The sequence below is a fragment of the Engystomops pustulosus genome, chromosome 3 (assembly GCF_040894005.1).
Source record: "Engystomops pustulosus chromosome 3, aEngPut4.maternal, whole genome shotgun sequence".
Classification (NCBI taxonomy): domain Eukaryota; kingdom Metazoa; phylum Chordata; class Amphibia; order Anura; family Leptodactylidae; genus Engystomops; species Engystomops pustulosus.
This window is the reverse complement of record NC_092413.1, coordinates 203,724,320-203,749,772: the sequence shown is the minus strand read 5'-3', so window position 1 is coordinate 203,749,772 and position 25,453 is coordinate 203,724,320. Positions and strand designations below refer to the sequence as shown.

The 25,453-nt window shown below is 42.8% G+C and overlaps 1 protein-coding gene across 2 annotated transcripts in view; it reads right to left on the bottom strand.

Annotated features, from left to right (window-relative positions):
- Positions 1 to 1,843: 1,843 nt before the first annotated feature.
- Positions 1,844 to 25,453, bottom strand: part of KCNS3 (potassium voltage-gated channel modifier subfamily S member 3) — a 68,392-nt gene continuing 44,782 nt past the window's right edge. Inside the window, exons 2-3 of one of the 2 annotated variants that reach the window (XM_072143624.1) lie at positions 22,689 to 22,774; positions 1,844 to 6,199 (exon numbers count right to left, since the gene is read on the bottom strand). In XM_072143624.1, the coding sequence (XP_071999725.1) occupies positions 4,702 to 6,156 (1,455 nt within the window). In that variant the 5' untranslated portion in view covers positions 6,157 to 6,199; positions 22,689 to 22,774 and the 3' untranslated portion in view covers positions 1,844 to 4,701. The remainder of the gene's footprint in view (positions 6,200 to 22,688; positions 22,775 to 25,453) is intronic. The other variant, XM_072143623.1, reaches the window with a different exon arrangement.

Below are 25,453 nucleotides of genomic sequence, written 5' to 3'. Positions count from 1 at the left end.
AGGCTATATACTTGAGGGGGCAGGCTATATACTTGAGGGGGGCAGGCAGGGCATATACTCGTGGGGCAGGCTATATATTTGAGGGGGCAGGCAGCCAGGCTATATATATTTGAGGGGGCAGGCAGGCAGGCTATATACTCGAGGGGGCAGGCCGGCAGGCTATATACTCGAGGGGGCAGGCAGGCAGGCTATATACTCGAGGGGGCAGGCAGGCTATATATTTGAGGGGGCAGGCAGGCAGCCTATATACTACAGGGGGCTGGCAGGCAGCCTATATACTACAGGGGGCTGGCAGGCTATATACTCCAGGGGGCTGGCAGGCTATATACTCCAGGGGGCTGGCAGGCTATATACTTGATGGGGCTGGGCTGTGACCAATGCATTTCCCTCCCTCAGCTTATACTTGAGTCAATAGGTTTTTTCCAGTTTTTTGTGTCATAATTAGGGGTATCGGCTTATACTCGGGTCGGCTTATACTCGAGTATATATGGTATATTTTAGGGAATTTTACACAGGTATCTAATAATGGGTCATATAGAATTTCACCGTTCTTTATTACTAATTGACTTCATAGAACACCAAAGTGGTTGCCCAAGGTGGGATATAGGGAAGATGATAAATGTTTAAAGTTTGGGGAAGAAGGTGCAGATTGGGTACACTTATTTTGGAGATGTCCAAAGCTTCGCAGATATTGGGTCGGGGTTTTTGAAAACTTTAGTCAGATTTTTGGCATTGAATTACAGCCGGATGTATGGGTGGGAATATTGGGCTATAGTAGGAAACTTAGGGCACCAAAGAAGGAAGAAAAGATCTTGGCTCAAATGCTGTTCCGGGCTAGAAAAATAATACTGAATGTTTGGATAATGGAAACAGTTAGTATGTGGGGAAAAGGTGTAAAAGGGATGGTGGATCTAGAAATGGGATGGGCTAAAGCGAAGGGAAAAATGGAGACAAATTGGATATATAGGGGCAGATTTACTTACCCGGTCCGTTCGCGCGTTCTCTGCACTGGATTCGGGTCCGGCCGGGATTCATCAAGGTAGTTCCTCCGGCGCAAATCGGAAATATTCGGGTAACACGTCGGGAAAACGCGAATCGGGCCCTTAGTAAATTACCCCCATAAAGTCACAGGGGTGGCGAGCATAGTACTGAAGTCAAGCTCTCCCCATCGGAGAGCACCCCCCTTCACTCTAATTGATGTCTCTGCATCCATGGACATCACTATAAGACTCTCCTGAAATCATGATGGCGCATGATGTCAATTATGGAGAAGAGGGCATTCTGAGGATGGGAGAGCTTGACTTCAGTGTTAAACTCTCTGCCTTGTAACTTTATACAACCAATATGCATCTCAAGTCCATTTCCTGGATCATGCCACCATAATAGGTTGTGAAAGAAACATCATCTGAGAGGTTCTTAGCTTCTTGACAACATAGTGGTAGTGGTTTATTGGGTCAGTTTCTGCTGACAGGTTCCCTTTAAGGTTTCTTGAAGGCATTCCCCTGGGATCCCTGGCTTTCAGTATCTGAGTTGGGACGGTCTTCCAGTCGTCCAATGTGACGGTTTGGCCAGAAGTGCAGAGGGTTGGGACCCTCTTAAAACATTAACTTTATGGTTATTATTATTAATATTAACATTTAGATAATTTTTTAAAACCTTTCCAAAATGTATCAAAAGGGTTTTTTCGTCCATTATCTTCCCTCATCTCTTCACTGATACATATGTTTTAGCTGCCAGAACATTTCCAAAACCCTAAGGTCTCGTTATAAAAATATTATCTATACACATCCACCAAATACAAAGGAAATTGCTGAAATTGGAAGTTTATTAGAATCCTTACTTTTATAAGATGTTACATGCTTTCCCGCATTCACAATTGTTCAATAATGCAAACTTCACATGCCAAGCAGATATCTGCAGATCACCTGCCAGTAGTTTTCTGATTACAATCTTTTAAGGAGGAACAATGAGTGACATTCATGGGAGATATCAGACTGCAAAATATGGCAAAGGTTCCTAAAATGTAGTGATAAGACGAAAACCCCCAAACTGTGCTTTACGGGACAGGTACATGTCATACAGACAATGGAAAGTCAATCTTGAAAGGGGGTGTCTGGCTGCTGGGACCCTCAGTGATCATAAGAAGGGGGTTCTGCTTGTGCTCTTTCCCAACCTGCACTCCATATACTTTTATTGGGGTCAGGTTTGGCATTTGTGCCCCATTCATATGGGACACGCAAGGGTCCCTATTCTTATTACTGCTGTAGATAATTGTCTATAGAGGCATCAATATAGAGCTAAAAGAACATCTACAAGTTCGATATAAAAAAACACATTGCAGGGCTGGTCCAGTTACAAAAAAATAGCCCCTATATACAGGGGGTAAGTTTCACTAATGGGACCCCCACAGATCACAAGAACTGAGATTCATTGTACCCCCATTTCCGCACATGCATGCTGCCGCTCTATAATCTGTCTATAGAAGTGACGGATATAGTTGAGCATGGACCTCTGCTATCTCCATTAGCCCCAGTAAGATGAATAGAGCGGCAGGGCGCATGCGCAACTAGCTGTTCTGTTCCTCTGGGATACAACGTGGGGAAAACTGACCACCGTTCTCATGATCTGTGGAGGTCCCATAACTGAAACCCCCTACTGATCAGCAAGTTAATCCCTGTGGATAATCAATAGGGGACGATCAGCTGACACCAGGGTCAGATCCGGAAGCAGACAGCTTAACCTCTGATCCTAGTTTATACAGCTTATATACAGGGTGCCAGGTGCTGTTTTGCCAGTGATCTACTACTAATGACCTTTTCTATGGAGAAACCATTAATAATGAAAACTTGTGAAACCCCTTTAAGACACATTTCAAGCAAAATTAAAGAGCCAATTAACAATTGAAGTAATATTTGTATACAAATATTATTTGTGGATACAACCAATGGAACCCCCACCGATGAGGGACCAAAAGTTCCCCGGAGTTTCCCATAAAGAAATGATAACATGTCCTAGACCTGCACACTATTGCCTTTTATGGGACCCCCAGGACTGCCATCCTTAAGCTATCCTCTATGTCCAATAGATATGGAGTACAGGGCGAGAATTTTGCTTCCACACTCCATTCCATATGGAGCACTTCAGGGTTACCTTCTTCTGATTTCCAGAGGTTCCATCGGCCAGACACCCACCAATCTCACCAAACAATCTAAACGGTGTGATATTAAGAACTTGTAAGGGTTCGTCTCATTATAATTATACAGCTCAGGACATTGAGGATGAGAGGAATATGGAGAACATTTACAGTAAGGCCTCATGCACATAGCACATCCCTGGACAAAACATTCCCACAGCTCAAGGCACTTCATGCCACATGGTGCACCGAAAAGCCATAAGGTGCAGATAATCCCTCTCTTACACCAAAGCTTCTATTCAATAGCTCCTTACTATGGTCCATGTCTTTTTATTTAGTTTTTTCTCAAATTCTGTATAAATAAGGTACAGAGACCCTGTAGAAGTCTCCGAGTACCATGTTGCAGCACCATACGACTTGGAGCATGTACTGAGCCATAATATGTACATGAGGCCTGGCGTGTTATTGGCTGGAGTATATTTCCAGGTAATTACAATCCACCACTTAATGCACTGTAATTCTCTCAAAGGGAACCTACCACCCACTCTCGAATTCACCTCTGGTGCTCTTGCCGTTTGCAATGTTGTTAACCTCAGTTGGAAAAGTAGAGCTCAGCTTTACTAGCCATAGATCCATGGTGAAGCTTGGGTGCACTACTCCAGTTTCAGTGAGTATACAGGAGCTGGGTAAGTATTATGGACAGAGGCAAGATGCATCAGGTGGGACACTAAGCCACCAGAGCTATTGGTCGAAAGAGTGTGTGATGGGTTCCCTTTCAAATTTATAGAGTTTATAAAGTTAATAGCTATCAAAATCAAACATAAATCTTGTAATTGCACATAGGTGAATGTTTGATGAGTTGTAATTAGCATTATTAGAACCAATCTGGAGGTCATCCTTAAATCAATTTTCCAGCCGCCCATACTACAAATTACCTATTTAAGGGTTAAACCATTAGTAGTAATTTATGAGGGTGGAAAAACCTGGAAGCCCTGTCGATCAGCTGTCCTACACTGTGGTTGTATCCAGAAGAACACAGCTCCTCCTTAGTGTATCAATAAACCAACCTCTAATGAGACCATATGGACAATACACCACAGAGAAGCTGTGTTCTTCTACTTACATCAGTGTATGGAATCACCCCCTCAATTTACTTATTCTATAGAAAGGTCATCAGTAGTATAGGAAGGTGAAAAACCTTTAAAAACATAAGTAGTTGAACCACTCTACCGAACATCCAATAAACAATAAAATAAATATCTATTTCATGTGCATTCGATAAAATATTTTTGATTTTTTTTTCATAAAAATTGATGTAGAAAAATAAAACACTAAAGAAGCAAATTATAAAACTCTTTAGAAATAAAATAAAGCATGTGCCACCGTACTAAATATAATTTAGTAGCATTATATGTTCTTAAATATGGCTACGAGTCATACCCTGAGAATTAAGTGCTATGAGGAATCAAATGACTCTTGGGAAATTAAAAAGCTTCTAGATTTTGGAGACAGAGGTAGCAAGAAGTAACATGAGTGCGAAATCATGGCAAGCACAGAAAATAAGACTCCTAATTGTAAGAATCATCCATTTCTTGTATACTGGAAGCATCTGTTGAGTCATTGCTTGCGATAATGCCAACAGAAGAAAGACTCGAAATGAAGGAGTTCATCCTTCTTGCATAAATATCTCTAATGTTGAAATAAGGGAGGTCATTAAATGTATCTTTTGGCTCTTCTTCATTACACCCGTCCACGTCAATGGCTTTCTGCTTTTGATAATATTTAGAAAATTTGTTAAAAATAATCGTTATTGGAAGAGCGACCACCAGTATTCCACAGATAATGCAAACACTGCCCACCATCTTTCCATACAAAGTAACCGGGTGAGTGTCGCCGTAGCCCACAGTGGTCATACTTATGGTAGCCCACCACCAACAGGTAGGAATGTTCTCAAGAGGAGATAGCTCATCGTCTTTTTCCAGATAATAAACAAGCACTGAAAATATTGATATCCCAACAGCCAAAAATAAAAGTAAAAGCCCAACTTCGTGGTAGCTATGTCTTAAAGTAGCTCCCAACGATCTCAACCCAACAGAATGTCTTGCAAGCTTAAGAATCCGAAATATCCTCATAAGTCGTAAAATTTGAACAACTTTTCCCATGTTCTCTATGTCTTCATTCTCCTCATCCTTGGTGTCTACCACCAAGGTGGCATAAAATGGTATAATGGAGACAAAATCTATAATGTTCATGGGGTTCTTCCAGAATTTTTTCTGAGAAGGAGCTGCCGCAAGTCGGACAACAAGTTCAGAGGTAAACCACACAATGCATATTATCTCCACCACTTCGAGGACTGGATCTTCCAGTTCTCGATCGTTGTTATCGAACTTGTGGAACTCAGGCATGCTGTGAATGCACATAGCTACGATGGAGGTTAAGACAACGCTTAATGAGGAAATGGCAAAAATCTTGGCAGATAGAGAGAATGCAGGGTTTTCTAGCCGGACCCATATTTTTTTACGGACCTCTCCAAATTTTTGAGAATCAAACAACTCCAGTTCTTTTTCGAAAATAGACGACTGGTCCGAAGATGAGCCCATACTGATGACATCACTTTTATCGTCCCAGTTTCTTTCAGCAATTATTTCCTTTTTCTCCTGATATTTGTTACTACAACAGTTATCGATGAAGAGCTCATTAATACCCCAATATTCAATCTCTTGGCAAAAGGAGAAAACACACAACTCCTCCATGACGTGAAGCTTTCCTGTGTAGTAAAAGTTTAATATATATCTAAATAGAGAAGGGTTCCGGTCAAAGTAATATTCCTTGTCCGCTACATTGTAGTCATCACAGAGTTCAAGTATGGCTTCCTCGGAATGGCAGTTGAGTAGTTTTCCAAGTCTGGTGTGTGGGAATCTTTGGAGGGTTCTTTGAGCCACACATTGCTTGAAGCCTCCAACATTTAGCTTCACAACTTCATCATCACTCCTAGTTCGATGGAAGAATTCTCCATAAACCATCTTGACTACTTGTGACCGGGGAGTGAAAAGATTCACATTTCACCTAGGAGTAAAAAAAAAACTGCTTATAATTTTTTTTTTTATTACCAAAACATGACATTTTTTAATCTTGTTTAGGGTAAATTACAAGCAGAGTAGAAGAAATCAGCTGGTATGGGGCACGTGGAGGCACCTGGAGAGACAAAGACGAGACTAATCTTGCTGGACACCTTGTAAGGATCTTCATAAGGATACAAGTTCTACAAAGATTAACTGAAAGGGTCATGAACATTCCAACAAAAGTTGCATAAATCAGTAGCATAGGTCCTTTCTCCATGTATCTGGTAGGGTGGACTTGTACCGTGTAAGCCATCGAGAGCAGAAGAAGAGTGAAGAAATCAGGTGATACTTTTTTGAGGCTGAGTATATTTGATGATGCGCTTCAGTGAATTATAGTTCTCCTCATCGGACAAGTGTTCTTGAAAGCTCACCATCAAGTTTCACCTGATTTTTCACTCTTCTACCCCTTATCTGGCTGTGCCATCTTATCTATGGCTCTTGAATATGTCTAGGGCTCCCAAGACAAACCGCATCTCTCCCAAGTCTCAAGAAAAACTAAAAGTTGAGAGTCCTCAGTTGTTGATACCTTTCATTAGTAACTTCTCAAAAAATTGCACCAACGTTCAGCAGGGTGCTCAAAGTACTTTACAAAAAGACCATGCAGTCACTGACAGACACAAATATGATAGTAGAGTGTTAGGATTAACTAGTTGGAAATAATATGTGTAGATGGTTAACACCTAATGGCGTTAGCGCCATTACCCAATGAATTATATAGACCTTCCATGAGCATTTTTAGATTGTTATATAATGTTTTAACGAAATCTCAGTAAAAGTCAAATTTTAATGTCGGGATATGGGTAACAAGAGACTGTCCCCACACTCTTTTTGTAAAATACCTTTTATTAGCTAACTATCTTATATCTGATGCCAATGGCAACCAATCACAGCTCAGCTATTATTTTACCAGTGCTCACTTTACTGTGCGCCAGTTTTCTGTCGGACCTTGCACGTTCTTTCTAGTGCAAACTGCTTACAGGTATTTAAGAAGGGACTGCGCCCCATATGGGTCGTACACTATTCTTCATGCAACACAAATTTCTGCCGTGCCGTACACCTGTGTGACATCACATGATCAGAGACGTAAAAAGTGACATCACATGACCAGGCATATAACGAGCTGTGCACCTGTAAATAATGAAGATCCTGATGAAGGACAGGAAGCAGAGATCTAAAAAAAACGGAAGAATTGATACAAGAAGTATATTGGAAAATTGTAGAACTTTCCATTGCAAAACTAATTTTTTAATTATTTCCTTTAAGTTTTGATCCTATACAATAAGACCACCCTGAAGTGAACGCTGTCACTTTAAATATAAATGAATACAAATTTATTTTTCTAGATTTGGGATCTATAGGCATGAAATAACCTCTACCTTCTTTTGTAATTACAATAAAAATCCTCCATGCTTCACCGATTTCCAATTTTTCCTTGATTGACATTTACTTATAGTTCTCCCCGGCCTCTTTTATAGAGCGCTGCGTCTCTTCGATGCTTTCATTATTTTTTAAAGGGTATTTGCACAAAGAGCAGACCTTTCCTTAAACTGTTTCTGTGCCTTCTAACCTTTAATACAATGGCGCGGCGCAGTAACTTCACGCCGGTTAACCTTGCTCTCACCTCCCTATTGATAACACTTATAAGCAGAAGGAATTATGACTTCCTTCTCTCCCCAGTCACAGCCTAATGTTACTATATTACTTATTTAGAACCCACAAATCGGATTCGTTTTTGTTATATTTTACATTGTTGTCCTTCTTTACTTTCTGCAAAGCTGTTTCTGGGGTAGAAACTGTATTTTTGATAGAATTGTTTTTTGTAACACGGACAACTCACAAGCGGCCGCTGCTCTTCCTCAGGCTGTTGTACCGTTGGGTCGGTCACTGTTGCTTCTGTTTTCCTTCCTGATGTCCTATCCAGATCGGCCTTCCTCAGCGTGACCCTCTTATCTTTTTTATTTAGGGTCCACGGATTGCACCTTCATCGGTTTTTCCGACATTTTCGGGATTTGCGCCACTGTGACAGGTATTTAACTGGGGATTGTGTCGCACGCGATCAGATTGTGTCTGACACACGATTGGATTTTGGCACAGCTGCGCCGGCTTTCATGCAAAATCGGGGGGCGATCCGACTGATTCGGACTGCGCCCAGGATATAACTTTCAAATTGTGTCACAAGACCAAGCACTTACATGCACCTGAGCGGGGAAACGACATATGTAGGATATCGGGCGCACAATCTTAGTGAATCGTGACACAGTGCTTTATCATCGGACAACGCACATTCGTGAAGTCCGCAGGACCGGGTAAGTAAATGTGACCCTGTGGGGGTCATTTACTAAGGGCCCGATTCGCGTTTTCCCGACGTGTTACCCGAAAATTTTCGATTTGCGCCGATTTTCCCCGGGATTCTGGCGCACGCGATCGGATTGTGGCGCATCGGCACCGGCATGCACGCAACGGAAATCTGGGGGCGTGGTCGAACGAAAACCCGACGGATTCGGAAAAACCGCCGCATTTTTAAAAAAAAATCTGTCGCGGAGCTTGCACTTACCTTCACTCAGCCCGGCTTGGTGTATTCCAGTGTGTTCCAGGGAACTTCAGCGCAGCAGCGCCACCTGGTGGACGTCGGAGGAACTGCCTTAATAAATCCCGGCCGGACCCGAATCCAGCACAGAGAACGTGCCGCTGGATCGCGAATGGACCGGGTAAGTAAATCTGCCCCTATATCTTTCATTGGGCACAAATCAGCTTCTGTGTAATTTAAAGGACCATTGTGACTATAGCTAAAGTGTCTCCGACCAATCCCTGTTGCTTCTCCGGGATCTGACTTCTGCGTCCCTGACTCGACCTGTAATTCTTATTGTTGGACTCTGAACTCGGTTGGGTTTTGTTGGACTTGCTGCTGGCCCTGATTTTTGGCCTGCTTGTTGTCCATCTACCATCGGCCTGTCTGTAACAATTCTATTGCTTTGCATTAGACGTAGCATGCTAGTTTTCTCTTGTACTGGGGTTGAAGGGTGAAAACCTACAGGATCACTTTTTATTGGGATTAGCCGGTCTACCGGTCTAGAGGTTCAGTCAATCCACAACCCACTTTCCGTTCAATTACAGAACAATCGGACTCTACTTTCAGCTTTGCTGTGTAGTCTGGCACAGGGTTAGCAGAGCCATCTCAGTAACTTTAGAATGCAATAGGATCTGTGACAAAACACAGCGATATTTTACTGCTGGACTCCTGGAATGGTCACTATACACTATACATGGTGATGCCGGTCTGTATACAGCTGCCCTCACTGGTCTCTGCTGGGTCTTATGTTCACCATTACTTGACTGAGACCTGGGACTGCATTAAAAGGGGCAGCATCTATGGCTAAACAGAGGGAAACATTATACTAACGCAACCCACCATCACAATTTATGACTCCATCCGTTCTCCAATACCTCTGCTTCTGATTGGTTGTCAGTGATGACATCATGTTCATTGCACATATAGCCAAATCCCTGGACTCAACAGTCATGTGTCAAGCCAGGGATTGACCCAGATTTACTAAAGCCTGTAAGAACTGTCCGAGACACAAATGTGTTGCACACCACACATTTGTGTAGTGGCTGCACTTTACCTGTCGCACAGTTGGAACATGCGCCAAATTTATCATGCAGAGTTCGACAGAAGTGTGTTGCACGCCCTATGTTAAAGGTGCACCTAAAAAAAGTTGGTGCACTCTGTCAGAGCAGTGCAGTGCCAGATTCCTGCACCTGGCGCCCCCTGCACTCTACACAGGACACTACACATAGTACACACTGCACTGTTTTTGATAAACGTGGGCCTATGTGTGCAATGAAAGAGACATCATCAGAGATGGGCCAATGGGAGTGGAAGGATCATGTAATGGACTATGGCCACTAAAGCCGGGCGCACCCCCCAGAGGGGTAAGCTATAAAAAGTCCTGCTCCTCCCATCAGGTCCTGCACAAGGTATAATTCAATGAATCAGCTGTGACTGCACTGTGCCTTTAATTCTCCCTTAAAGGAAACCTACCAGGAGGAATCTACTATCAGAAGTAGATCTGGTGATAGATTCCTCCTGCCAGCCTCTGCCCTAATCTGTAATTTAATAATCCTGGAACCTAATCTAATTTGTCAAAAACTTTATTTTAGTAATATGTAAATCAACTGCAGAGGCTACTGGGGCGTGTACTAGCCTGGCCAGGCTCTGGCAGCTAAGGTTAGTACACGCCCCAGTAGCCTCTGCTGTTAATTTACATATTGATAAAATAAAGTTTTTAACAAGTTAGTTTAGGTTCCAGGATATTAAATTACAGATTTGGGCAGAGGCCGACAGGAGGAATCTATCACCAGATCTACTTCTGAAAGCAGATTCCTCCTGGTAGGTTTCCTTTAATTCTGACCCTTCAAGAGTTTTCTGCAAAACTGGAAAATCCCTTCAAATTAAAATCAAATTAATGATACATTTACCACTTCTTCTGTTCTTTTACTTCCGTTCCCCTTTTCTTCCTTCCTGCGGCCACTCACATGTCTCATCCTATAGTATGCGTCCCGGCTGTCGCATGGCAATCTGCAAATGCATATTGTAATCCATATCCCCCACTAATTTCCTGCGCTCATTATCATATCCTCATTATCCCTGTGTATTTATTGTCATTATGGTGGATGACTCTTTAGTCCGGTATGACAGCAGGGCGCAGGGAATTACAGGGACACGTCCACATAGAAAACTGGGAATGACCTATAAATGCTTTTAATAACATTGTGTAAATCCGTGCCTTGTGAATCTCATGTCATTTGGTAATTATAAATTGATCACTGCATAGGCAATCTGAATGTGTAATGTAATTACTGGATCAGACGTTGCAGGAAAGGGAATTTCAGCTTCCCCAGGGGCCGGGATTTATGAAGAGAACTTCCAGCATTTTCATCCAGATACATGATATTATACTGGTCAGAAATATTTCAGAAAGGAGCATAAAAATAGCAAAGGGCATTCAGATATATGGTTTCCACAGAGCTGCATATAGTATATTGATTATACCTTTGATTTTTGCCCATAACTACTAGTCCTCCTCAGTTATGGTATGACATGTCCTTTCTAGAATTCCATCTTTTATGTAGAATCTCAACCATTCACCTATTAAAAATCTCTTAAAAAGTCATTTGACAGCAGAGAAGAGTCATCATTTGGCTGAGATAAGTCATGTTTATAGGCTGCAAAAGGAGAGTCAATACAGATGTCCCTGTTTTCGGTAAAGGGTTAACGCCCACGATCAGAGGAACATCTGATTGTTGTTGTTACAGGCAGGTGTCAGCTGTAATACACTGCAGACACCCACAGCTTCTGGCATCGGCTCCATTCATCTGGAAGTAACAGGACGGGTCGACTAGTCAATACTGCCCCTGCAGTACTTAAGGGTTTAAAGGGGTTTTCCCACTAACAAAAATTAGGCCCTATCCACAGAGACCCCCACAGATCACGTAACCGAAGGGTCCGATGGGGTCCCACGTACCTCCGTCGGACCCCTCGTCCCTCCGTCTACTCCATTAGTCTGACGGAGTGACGACCCCTCATTTTCATTTTAAGACCCCCACTGATCAGCATGTTAGGCCCTATCCCGTAAACCCCTTTAGTGGAAATCTACAATCAAAATCCGGGTATCTCTTACTGATAGATCCAGGCACTGTGACTTTGGTAATCTTCATATAGATATATTACATGGTCTCCTTCCTTCTAATCTTCATGTATAATTATGTAAATTAGCCTGGTGTTAATATGGTGTTACCAGAGCCCCTCCGCGCTGCAAATTCACAGACTGCTACACTGTATTCCCCTGCTCTCTCAGCACTTCCCTCCTCCCACTGTGTACTGCTGCCTTGAGTATACAGCGGGCAGAGGGAGGCAGAAAGTGTCACAAAGTAGTAAGAAAGGGAAGACGAGCTGCTGAACAGTGTAACAGTCTGTGAAGACAGAGAGTGAACGGCCTTCTGGCTTATTACAATAATTTTAAAAGTTGGTTCTGCTACTAACAATACACACTGGTATAATTACACATCTCTCCAGGGACAATAACTATTACCATCTGCTGCTTTGTAGCGTCCAAACCTACAGCTCTGGCACGGTGGCTGAGTGAGTAGCACTTCTGCCTTGCAGCGCTGGGGTCCTGTGTTTGAATCCCACCCAGGTCAACATCTGCAAAGACTTTGTATGTTCTCTCTGTGTTTGCATGGGTTTCCTCCAGGTACTCCGGTTTCCTCCCACACTCCGAAAAACATACTGTTAGATTGTGAGCCCCATGGGGACAGGGACCAATTTGTTATGCTTTGTGCAGCGCTGCGGAATCTGTGTGCGCTATATAAATAAAGAATTATTATGATAGTGTGTATCCCACTCTGATTATATTAGTAATGTATGTGCTCTGCTCTTTGGGCCCTGTGGATATCAGATCACAGAAACCCCTGGGGTAATAATAATGTGGGTGATTGTCTTACACAGATGTATATAGGCAGCGCTGAGTTCTTCCAGACGTACCAGTCCTATTCTCCTCCGCATGTATCCAGCGATATACGTAGATAGAACGCTCCCAATTACAGGACGGATAAGAGCGGGATGAAGATTGATTCGCTTTTCACGGTGAAAACAAGTAGAAAAGTACAAGAAGCGATAAGAGCCATTTGCCTTATTAATGCTTCTTTCCTGAGCAATGCACTAAAAGCCGGGGCGGAGGAGATCCTCAGTGCTTTCATGTGCCTAATGCATTGCTTCTCATGGCTTCCATCTTCAGACGTATCACATTCTCTGCCGTAGATCTACCCTGTTACTTCCCTGACTACTACCACTAATAATTCCTTTATTTATATAGCGCACACAGATTACGTAGCGCTGCACAGAGCTTGTCACATCAGTCCCTGTCCCCAATGGGGCTCACAATCTAATCAACCTACCAGTATGTTTTGGAGTGTGGGAGGAAACCGGAGGACCCGGAGGAAACCCACACAAACACAGAGAGAACACACAAACTCTTTGCAGATGTTGACCCTGGGATATGAACCTAGGTCCTCAGCGCTGCAAGGCTGTAGTGCTAACCACTAAGTCACCATGCTGCCCTAGGAATAGAATATGTACTGTAGGTCTAGAGTGAACCTGTCATCTATTCTGGATCTGTCTTCCAGAGTTCACAACCCACTGAGCTTTCATTTATAAGGTAGAACTGGAGGCATAGTACCCCCACTGAAAAACTTATTTGCATATTCCTTACTCAAAATCCCCAGCCTTGCATTGCCTTTAAGACTCCAAGGTGGTCTGCAAAGGTAATCTCTATAAGGAGATCAAATTCCTTCCTGACCTACATCAATGACCTCTCACTTAGCCAAGCCAGTTCCCTACACTGTACTGATGAGATTTAATAACAATCGAAACAGCACTGACCACAATTGGATGTATCATTTTGGTTTGGCTGTTGTCCAATGTCATGTTACAAGGCTTGAGAGTCAGAAACAGATATATAAGGAGCTTAAAGGGAACCTGTCACCACATTTTCACATATAAAGCTAGTGACAGGTTTCTATAGAGCACTACTAACTAACTGACACCCTTCTTTTAGATGTATAAATTGTTTAGCTTACATCTACTTAAGTCACCTTTTATCTTATATTACCTGGCATCAGAGGGGGTGTGCCCTGCTCATCCGGCCCCTCCCATCTAATCCCTCCAATGGACATGACATAGTTCATGTCATGTGACCAGAGTGACATCATCTCAGGTTCCATTAGCCTATTAACAATAGCAAACTGTACCCCATGCATGTATCTGATCACATGAAGTCACAGCAGTCTCCATGGACTTCTACTCCTCTCCATCCTCCATGGAGGCTGCTGTGATTTCATGTAATCACATACATGGTGTACAGTTTGCTATAATTAGAAGGCTAAAGGTCCTGCAATGATGTCAATGGTCACATGTCATAAATGTAACAGAAGGCACCGTGTAAAAAAATGTACACAATTTTTCCCATCTGTACATATCCCTAAGTACAAGGAGGCAGAGCAGGGATTTGAAGAGACACAGAGCTGTCAGTCACAATAATGGGGCGTAATTCACTGCCAGTTGAGAGAGAGAAGAGTCACAGATACCAGACATGAGTCAGAAGATCTAATTTGCATATCAGAAAAAACTTCTGTAATTAAGGTACAGTGCCCCACTGGCAGGTAATTTTAGGTGATATGGGGAGGACTTGTAACCCTTTATCAGCAGGCATTGTTACTCAGGATGGTCAAAATCTGGTGACAGGTCCTCTTTACTGAATAATTTTCTCATGCAGAAAATTTAATTTGCATATTCCTTACCCAGAGTTCCCAGTGGAGCATGCATAGCCTTTAAGACTCTATGGATCTGAAATGGTCGTTTTTGAAGGTGATCCCCATATGAAGAATGAATTCCTTCCTGACTTATGTCACTAGCCTCTCAGCTAGCCAAAGCAGTTCCCTACACTGTAGGGAATCATATCAATATGATATGTCATATATATTTATATCAATCATATCAAAAGATGTCTTGAAAGTCTGATGTGATTTTGAATGTGCTGCATTATTTAAAGTAGAAGTGGCATAAAATTAATTTGCATAAGATGGCAGCAGATGGAGGACCATGTGACTGTACACTCCCATGAGCACTCACTCCTCTTCAGCGGCCTGTGAGCTATCTGTGCAGTGATCTCCTTTCCCTGTTACATAATGAGCATTGCACCTGTGTGACATGACATGACCATTGATATAACGAGCTGTGCACCTGTGTGACATCACATGACCAGGGATATAAGGAGCTGTGCACCTGTGTGACATCACATGACTAGGGATAAAGTGAGATCTGCACCTGTTTGACATCACATGACCAGGGATATAAGGAGCTCTGCACCTGTGTAACATCACATGACCAGGGATATAAGGAGTTGTGCACCTGTTTGACATCACATGACCAGGGATATAAGGAGCTCTGCATCTGTGTAACATCACATGACCAGGGATATAAGGAGTTGTGCACCTGTTTGACATCACATGACCAGGGATATAAGGAGCTCTGCACCTGTGTAACATCACATGACCAGGGATATAAGGAGTTGTGCACCTGTTTGACATCACATGACCAGGGATATAAGGAGTTGTGCACCTGTTTGACATCACATGACCAGGGATATAAGGAGCTGTGCACCTGTTTGACATAACATAATATCACAAAAAATCAATCATGCTTAGAGAATGGAGCAGCTCCCATATACACAACCAGGACCAGGATGAGGAAGTGTAAGAGGTACAGTTATACCCGGCCCTGGAACCTTAGTTGCCGATTTAATGCCCATTACAGCATATTTTTATAATATGAGGGGACCAATACTATAAATGATACTTAAAGTTGGGGACCTGGTAAAGATTTAGCAGTAGGTCCCGGCCCCTGATGAAGGCACAGATACGACGCATGAACCAACCTCCCAATTGTTATGTGATAGTTCCTGGTATTATATAATAGAAGAACTATTAATAATATGCCAGTGCGGAATGTGATGATGTGAAATGACGACCAGTGTAAATAATTAATCCGCTGGTAATGATGTTTGTCTTGTGATAACGGATTCTATTTCAGGTTCGGAATAACATTACAATATTACTGTCATAAATAATGGAGGGATCACAATCACATAGGGTTAGGAATGATGGGTTCTACATCCTCAGTGATAGGGGATGGATCAGTGTCTACTGCCAATGTTAGGGAGTTTGGGTGGAGGACCTTTTTTTTGGACATGTCTATGTATGTCTATAAGGTAGGGGAGATTTATCTGAAGTGTCTATGAGCAAAACTGTTCTATTTGCTTGTGGCAACCAATCAGAGCTCAGCATTCTATAAACTTGGGAAAATGAAAGCTGAGCTCTGATTGGTTGCTCAAAGACACTTATGATAAATCTCCCACGGCACCAAAAAGTGCTGTGTTACGACTAAGAGTCTACATGTGTCCAAGTGGTTTATTGTGATGTCAACAGTGGCCTTTTAACATGTCACGTGATTCTAGTGAGTTGACTATGTAATTCTCAACCTACCGGGGCTTATTTACTAAGGGTCCCGCTGCCGCATTTCTGTTGGGTTTTCTGACGTTTTAGGGGATATCACAGCTGGGACAGGTATTTAGAAGGGGATTTTGTTGCATGCAATAGGATTTTGGTGCATCGGCGTCCGCTTTCATGCAACAGAAATCGAGGGGCAGGCCATCGGACAATCCGATTGATTCGTACAGGGCGCGGGATTTAACTTTAAAATTGTGTCACTTACACTTACATGCACCAGGAAGAAGATGGTGAACTCTGGCGGACCCGAGTGGGGAGCGACACATGCAGGAAATCGGGCGCACGATATTTGTGAATCGCGGCAGAGTTCATTCTTGTCGGACAGTCCGGATTGGGGAACGCGCAAAACCAGGTAAGTAAATGTGCCCCATAGTCTTCACACCCCTCCATGACCACTTGCTGTGTAGTTTGGGGCACAGCTTATGAATCGTAAAACTTCTCCGACACTCTTTTTAGTGCAATTATTGGCGCAAAGTAAGACCCACCAATGGTCTACCAATTTCTATTTCATCTTCATGAATGTGGAGTCATTGCAGACACTTTCGGCAGTGCGCAAATTTATAGATCCTTGTCACACATTAAAAAAATCACAGTCTAATAAAGCTCAGTTTGCGCGCCAAAAAAATCCAAATAACAAATGCCGACCATAACGTCTAGAAACAGCATTACTCCTCATGCATACACTGGACAACGGATTCCTGCAAATTTAGCTAAATTGGAGACACATTCACTTGTAATACCAGTAGGCAGGGTTGACTCCAGCAGCTTTCGGTAGGCCCCTGGGTGACAGAGCCTCAGTGGGCTATATACAGCCCCTTGTGGTTATTTTATACATAGCCCCCGCATGGTTATTTTATATAAAGCCCCCTTACCCCCTATTAGGTACAGCCCCCTTACCCTCATGGATTACATATGTACAGGATTATGTGGGCCCCCAGCAGCCCTGGGCCCCAGCACTTGCCCAGGTATTCCCTGTGCCGGTAGGTGCCCAGTTTTGAACTCTCCCGACTCCCCCCCCCCCCCCCGACATTTACATTTAAGTGAATACTTCTACAATACAGAAACTATACTATAAGTGTATACTATACAGCTTTCACAAATTATAGTATAGAAAGAAAACTCTAAGAAATCAAACATTTTTAACAGGATTTCTTTTTTTTTGGGGGGGGGGGGGAAGAAGGGGGCCATGACCTTGTGGCCTTTACTCCCCAATATAATCTATCCATCTGGAAGTAAAATAAAATGAGTTTTAATTTGAGCACATTCCAGATGTCACAGCTACGGGAATCCGTGCCTGCTAATCTGGGATAATAATAAAACAACATAAATACAATACTATTTATAAGTCTGTATCTGCAGACAAAACATTTTCCATATTCTCATATGTGAGAAAATAATTCCTGTATTACAATGGATGTGGTTTTCAATGTCACTTGTTAATGTGTTCTGCATTGGGTATATATCCCAATCTATAGATCTGCTCCTCACATAATCAGGTGTAAATCCAGGTAACTGGAGACTGTATAGAAAGATTTGTTAATTTGGAGGGAGGGATTCAACTGATGGGTCAACCTCTTAAAAGTATGTATAGCACATTTATTTTCCATGCCACACTTTTCATCCACCAATCAGCTCCGATATAGTATCTACTTCCTGTTCTTGTCTCAACACACAGGAAATGCCTATGAACAGACCCACCCATTTCCGCAAATGACTGGTTGAGAATGAATGGGACCAGGAAGTAGAGACCAGCAGGAATCAGGCCGCCATGGAACAGGCACAGCAGGGTGAGTATGATTTTTTTCATCCAACAATGTCACAATTTTTTTCTTCCTACAGACCAGCAGTGGTCCCCAACCATTTTTGCCTCGGGGACTGGCTGTAAACATAAATTTTCTCCAGGAACCGGTAGGTTGGGGAGATGTGGTCATAGTTTTATAGCCAAAAATGTACTTTTGCATGCCTCACCATAACTCCCTCTGTGCCTAGCTTATATGGTCCCATTTCCTGAAGAAGCGCCCCCCTCCACTTATATTTTCCCCTTTCCTGCAGCATGCCCCCCTCCCATGTCCCCTTTTCTTTAGCTGCCTCCACCTTCTCCTTCCAATGTCCCCTTCCCAAGCCAAACTCTGTGGAAAGAATAAATCCAATACTCACCTTCCTCGTTCCCCTGCAGCAATCTTCTCTTCGTTCACTTCCTTATTAGTGCATGGTTCTATTGTCAGGAGACACTATGTGGTGAAGACTTAACATGCAAATTAAGTAAAGGAAAAGAAGACTGCTGCAGTGTAACGGGGAAGGTTAGTATTTTATTTTTTATGTTTTTCTTTTTACAGAGATCAGTCTTGGGTCACAGATTGGTGGTTGGTGAACACTGCTGTACAGTATGTCAGGATACTTTTCCAGGGCTACGGGACAAATACGGTCTGAAATTAAAGGGGTTGTCCACTTTCAGCAAAAAAGTGATATTGTTTGTGTAATGTATAGTTATTCACTTTTCCATTATACTTTTTTATTTATATAGCGCCTACAGATTATGCAGCACTGCACAGAGCTTGGTAAATTGGTCCTTATCCCCATGGGGCTCACAATCTAATCAACCTACCTGTATGTTTTGGAGCAAGAGAGGAAAAAGGAGGACCCAGAGGAAACCCAAGCAAACAGGGAGAGAACATACAAATCCTTTTGTTTTCTAGATCTCAGCTTGTTGTAATTCTATTGGAAGCCTCATGGTTTACTCCCTGTGGATACACATCGGTCCTTGGTCATGCGATGTCAGACAGGTGCGCAGCTCATTATATCCCTGGTCATGTGATGTCAGACAGGTGTGCAGCTCGTTATATCCCTGGTCATCTGATGTCACACAGGTGCAAGGCTCATTATTTCCCTGGTTATGTGATGTCACACAGGTGCACGGCTCGTTATATTCCTGGTCATGTGATGTCACACAGGTGCACGGCTCATTATATCCCTGGTCATGTGATGTCACACAGGTGCAAGGCTCATTATTTCCCTGGTCATGTGATGTCACACAGGTGTACGGCTCATTATATCCCTGGTCATGTGATGTCACACAGGTGTACGGCTCATTATATCCCTGGTCATGTGATGTCACACAGGTGCAAGGCTCATTATTTCCCTGGTCATGTGATGTCACACAGGTGCAAGACTCATTATTTCCCTGGTCATGTGATGGCACACAGGTGCACGGTTCGTTATATTCCTGGTCATGTGATGTCACACAGGTGCACGGCTCGTTATATTCCTGGTCATGTGATGTCACACAGGTGCACGGCTTGTTATTTTCCTGGTCATGTGATGTCACACAGGTGCAAGGCTCATTATTTCCCTGGTTATGTGATGTCACACAGGTGCACGGCTCGTTATATTCCTGGTCATGTGATGTCACACAGGTGTACAGCTCGTTATATCCCTGGTCATGTGATGTCACACAGGTGCAAGGCTCATTATTTCCCTGGTCATGTGATGTCACACAGGTGCAAGACTCATTATTTCCCTGGTCATGTAATGGCACACAGGTGCACGGCTCGTTATATTCCTGGTCATGTGATGTCACACAGGTGCACGGCTTGTTATATTCCTGTTCATGTGATGTCACACAGGTGCACGGCTCGTTATATCCCTGGTCATGTGATGTCACACAGGTGCAAGGCTCATTATTTCCCTGGTCATGTGATGTCACACAGGTGCAAGGCTCATTATTTCCCTGGTCATGTAATGGCACACAGGTGCACGGCTCGTTATATTCCTGGTCATGTGATGTCACACAGGTGCACGGCTCAATATTTCCCTGGTTATGTGATGTCACACAGGTGCACGGCTCGTTATATTCCTGGTCATGTGATGTCACACAGGAGCACGGCTCGTTATATTCCTGGTCATGTGATGTCACACAAGTGCACGGCTCGTTATATTCCTGGTCAGGTGATGTCACACAGGTGCACGGCTCGTTATATTCCTGGTCATGTGATGTCACACAAGTGCACGGCTCGTTATATTCCTGGTCATGTGATGTCACACAGGTGCACGGCTCGTTATATCCCTGGTCATGTGATGTCACACAGGTGCTTGGCTCGTTATATCCCTGGTCATGTGATGTCACACAGGTGCACGGCTCGTTATATCCCTGGTCATCTGATGTCACACAGGTGCAAGGCTCATTATTTCCCTGTTCACGAGACCTCATGTTGTGTGTTACCTTTACATTGTACGTTATACATCATTTACATTGCCATAACCCCCACGTAACAAACTCCGTGCCATATGGCGTCCTGTCTACTGACAATAGGCGCGTGTCACAGGATGAATCAGACATAAGGAGAGCAAACCTCCGCGACTGGGTAATAATAATAATAATAAAAACAATATGAAAATCTCAATGTTCAGTATTTTAGCAAAAATCGAATATCTGTTGAAAAAAGGACCAAGTTATTCATATAAACATTTCTTAAAAAGTTAAAAGAGTTTTTTTTAGGAATAAAGACAACCCCAAAATGTATCTGGGTTTTGGTTAAAAACCTTATTTACTTTGAGGGAGGGGCCCAATGTGGCAGATGATGTCAGGTCTGTATGCTGATGTCCCATTTCTTGTGCATATAACCACTGAGCCACTCTCTGGTGTTCACATGTCGGTCATGGATACGAGACCACTAAATATGACATCAAAACTTCAAGTACAATGGTTCCAGCAACACCAGAAACCAAGAGCCACAACTTCAGCCCTGGGGTAAGTACATTCAGTTTTTTGTACATTGAAGGCAATCTCTAGTGGTCACCAGTGGTCCACTACATTACCTCCACTGTTCCTCCACGGCTTAGGTTTGACCAGCCCACTGTAATTTCCAAATATAGAGTCAGTGGCCCTCCCTCCTTTCTGACAACAAATCCAAGACAAGTAAGTGTCAAACATGTTTTGGTCCTGTAACCTGCCTACGTCTTGCTGTCATAAAACCATGTAGTTCTAGCCTCAGTGTATCGAATCAATTCGGCAAACCTCAACTCTATTCATCTGTCTCTAGTACAGACGAGAGAATTTCTTGATTCGTAGATTTAGTACGAATCTGCAGATTTTCTGGTACAGTATTTTTGATTCACTTCAGTCTAAACTAGGTTAGGCCGCATTCACACGACCGTATGAGGGAGCTTGTGGCTGTACATACGTCCCCCATAGAAGGTAATGTCCTATCACTCCCTGTGTTTCGGGGCCTACCTAGTGCATTGCAATGGAGAGGGGAGGAGTTTCTCTCCATCGTGGTTGACGTATGCCCGCCCGGTCGTAGACGTGGAGACATAGGTCAGTGTAAATTCACCCTTACTCTATTTGTCCTAGAAATTATATATAACCCCCTCTAGTCCTCCAAAACACTGAATTTTAGAACCAAAAGGTCCTGTCTTGTTTCGTTTATTTTAGACTTTTTTTTCAGTAAGGTTTGTTTAAAAAAGAATTGTAGAAAATTAAGGAAAAAGATAGGACCTTTTTACATAAAATGTTTAGTTTTAGTGGACTACAGAGGGTTATATACCAGGTTCAAGGACAATTGGAGCAACGGTTCCGACCTATTTGATACAGATTTGAACCAAATTTTTGGAGAAATTTGGCAACGCTTCAGTAAATTGAATGATTTACTCATTTCTACTCTCTGGGACTGACACTTTCTGGTCCATGATGGTCTCTAGTTAAATTTTTCAATTACTTTCCTTAGAAGAAATACTTCCCTGCATGTCTTATTATTGCAGGATCAAAATAGGGACCAGCAGATCAGCAGGGTCCTTTTTTGGTGTCTGCCTCGATTATTGACCAAGTTAGCGATTGAGTGATTGTTATTTAATGTTATTTTTTCAGTTCCTGGAAAAATTCCTCTAATCTCATTACATAAAAAAATAATAAATAAAAGTAGAAAGCTACTTCCTTCCCCCCAAAAAATTAGGGATAAGTCTTGTTCCTACTTGTAGTTCTCACCTGTCAAGTGTAGTGTTAAACCGGGTCCTTTATGTAGATTGAAATTCTACATTGAATATTCAATGTTCAAACATATAATGGCATAGCTGCAAATATTCCCACTAATCATGATGTGGACATTGACGTGGACAGCGATTTACACCCATACGATATATCGGTAAGTGGTGTAACATAAGAAATTTGGTAATGTCACTTTAAGATGAAAAAAAAATTACTGTGGCCTAAAGGGAATTTTATTTTCGATCACATTTTCAAAAATTTACATATATATTTTTGTATATTTTCTTTTTTTTTTTAAATTGTTTGTTAATAAAGTTTATTTTCTTACCGTTTTCCGATCACACACGCGCTAGCTGATATTTGCCGGCAGACGAGTCCCTATAACGGCCCAGATTGTTTGCAGTCATTAGAATTCTGCCCAGATAAAACACAAGGGCAATGAAGGAAGGTTCAATACTTGGCTAAAATCACAGTGTCATTACAAAACACAACTAATCTCCGCTGACAGCTCCAATCTTTACCAATTTACGATAATTGCTACACCTAGGCACTTCTCAGTATTGAGGCGTAAAGGATCACTAGCTTCTCGCACAGAGATGGAAATGACCTTTTCGGGTGTTTTTTTTTTTTTTTTTAAATGTTATGTCAAAAAAAATTAAAAGATAATAACAATATAGGAACAGCTCATCTGCATAGTACAAAATGTACCGGGAAATAAAGGGTCGGGTGCAAATCAGCTGGGACGACAATACATGAGTATGCCGCAGGCGTCCAGACATAAGCAAACACAGAGCGAGGAGCTAAGCGCACAATAGGAGGGACTTACTAATGTGCACTAAAAAGCCGTCTGAACTTTCACATGCCACATATTACAAAAGTTTTAGCTAGTTTTTAGACTTTTGTATGAAACATGGGTGTGGCTTCTCAGGGAAGGGGGTGTGGACTAAATTGGGGAACACAATGAGCCACAAATGGGCCAACATGACAACATTTTTGGCACATTGTTCTGGCATGAACTAGATGAAACAATAAGACTATACAAGTATGATAAACCAGGGACATTACTCATAGATCCAGGCACTGTGACTGAGATAATTTTCTTATATTTGTTATTCATGGCCTCCTTTATGCTAAAATCAACCTTTAAAACTTTGCATTACCAGCGGCCCTGTGTGCTGTAGATTCATGGTCTGTTACACTGTGCAGGAGCACTTCCCCCCTCCCAGTATCTGTTGATAGTACTCCCCTCACCGCAGCAGGAGAAGTACTAAGAGAGCAGGAGCAACAGCCTATGAAACTAATAATTATTCCTTTATTTTTATAGTGAATACAAATTCCGCAGCGCTGCACAGAGTTTGCCAAATCAGTCCCTGTCCCAAATGGGGCTCACAATCTAATTAACCTACCAGTATGTTTTGGAGTGTGGGAGGAAGCCAGGGGGCCCGGAGGAAACCCACACAAACACGGAGAGAAAATACAAACTCTTTGCAGATGTTGACCTGGATTGGAGCAAATCCCAGGACCCCAGCGTGGCAAGGCTGTAGTGCTAACCACGGAGCTACCGTGCTGTAACTACAGAAAAGAGGGTAACACCCCCCTTGGCCCTTCTAGCCTGTAGAAAGTTGATTTTAGAAGGAATGAGGCCATGGATAACAAATATAAGAAGATTACCACAGTCACAGCACCTGGAGTTCCCAGAGGATCAGTATGTGCCAGGTTGCTGTTCCATGAAGGAGAAAAAGAATCAATTAAATGTGTGATCATAATATAGGTGATGTTCAGTAATAGCTGCTCTGTTCTCTATCAATGGACCAGGCCTATATTTTAGTAGCCAGTGGTGGGCGGTTTGGATGGTAGCCTGGGGACCAAGTCTTCTAAGTTGCCCATGGCCAACCAAACCACAAACCAAATTTTATACTAAGAAGGACCTTCACCCATGAAATCCTCATACTGTTCCTGCTCATGTACACAAGAGCCATTTCAGGACCTTTGAAGGTCCTCCAAAGATCTTGAAACCTCCGTTCCTCAAGAAGCTTGGTTCTAGTCCCATATGTAGGAAGTGAATTCCAGACTTTCCGGGGCTATAATATTCATACAGTCCAAGGCCTATGGCAGTCTTACTCCATCCCTGGTGGTAGGGTGTGATCTGCAGGACGAGTTTACTTGTCACGATATGAATCGACGGGTCTTCTTGTCATCATACGACAACACATAACACATGTATTATAATATAAGCAGTGAAAAGGAATAATCTACAGCAAGGAAAGTTCTACCTCACATCTACAGCTTCTGGTTACACCATCCAACAACTGTGTTTAGTGATTGTTTTTGAAGATTAGCGAGGGTAGACATGCACCAGCTGCCTGTAAGTGAAAAGGATGGACCTCTAGGGGAATATCCCGGAGCATGAACTCAATGCTGGAGGAGGATGAAGTCTACAGAGGGCCTCATGGGGCTGTAGACAACTGGCATTAAGTCAAGACTACTCAACATAGACACATCACCAGGGACCGATTGTCAGAGTGGTGCCACGTGAAAGACAAATCTTTCAACTCTCATACCATACACGGAGACTTGGCAGTGCCCTCCTCTATAGATTTACCTGCTCTTGTAATCTGGGTCTACAATAATAGCTTGAAGAAATAGAATAAAGTGGAGCTTATTCACTACACCATTATCCTTGTGGATAGTCCCTGGTCAGAGGACCTATAAGATTGTTAATAACCCTAGGCAATGCCAGCGCTAGGACCTGTTTACTGCATATGGACTTTAAAGGTTATACAGGAAGGGACACCATTGGATTTGCATCTTCTGACCTGGTTCTGACAAGGGATCACATGTCCAACATTCATAAATCTTCATTTACACATGAATTTGGACCAACTAAACGCATGATACAAGGTGAAAAGGCCGCATAGATATATCATAACGCTTCTCTGTGTCAGTGGGTCGCTGGGATTGACAAGTCTTCTATGAGCGCCAACCAAAAGTACAGGCAGGGGCACAACAACATGGCTAGCAGCCCTAGCAGCTGCTATGGGGCCCACTGTATCAGGGGGCCCCGGCATCTGACATTAGACACTAAATGGAGGA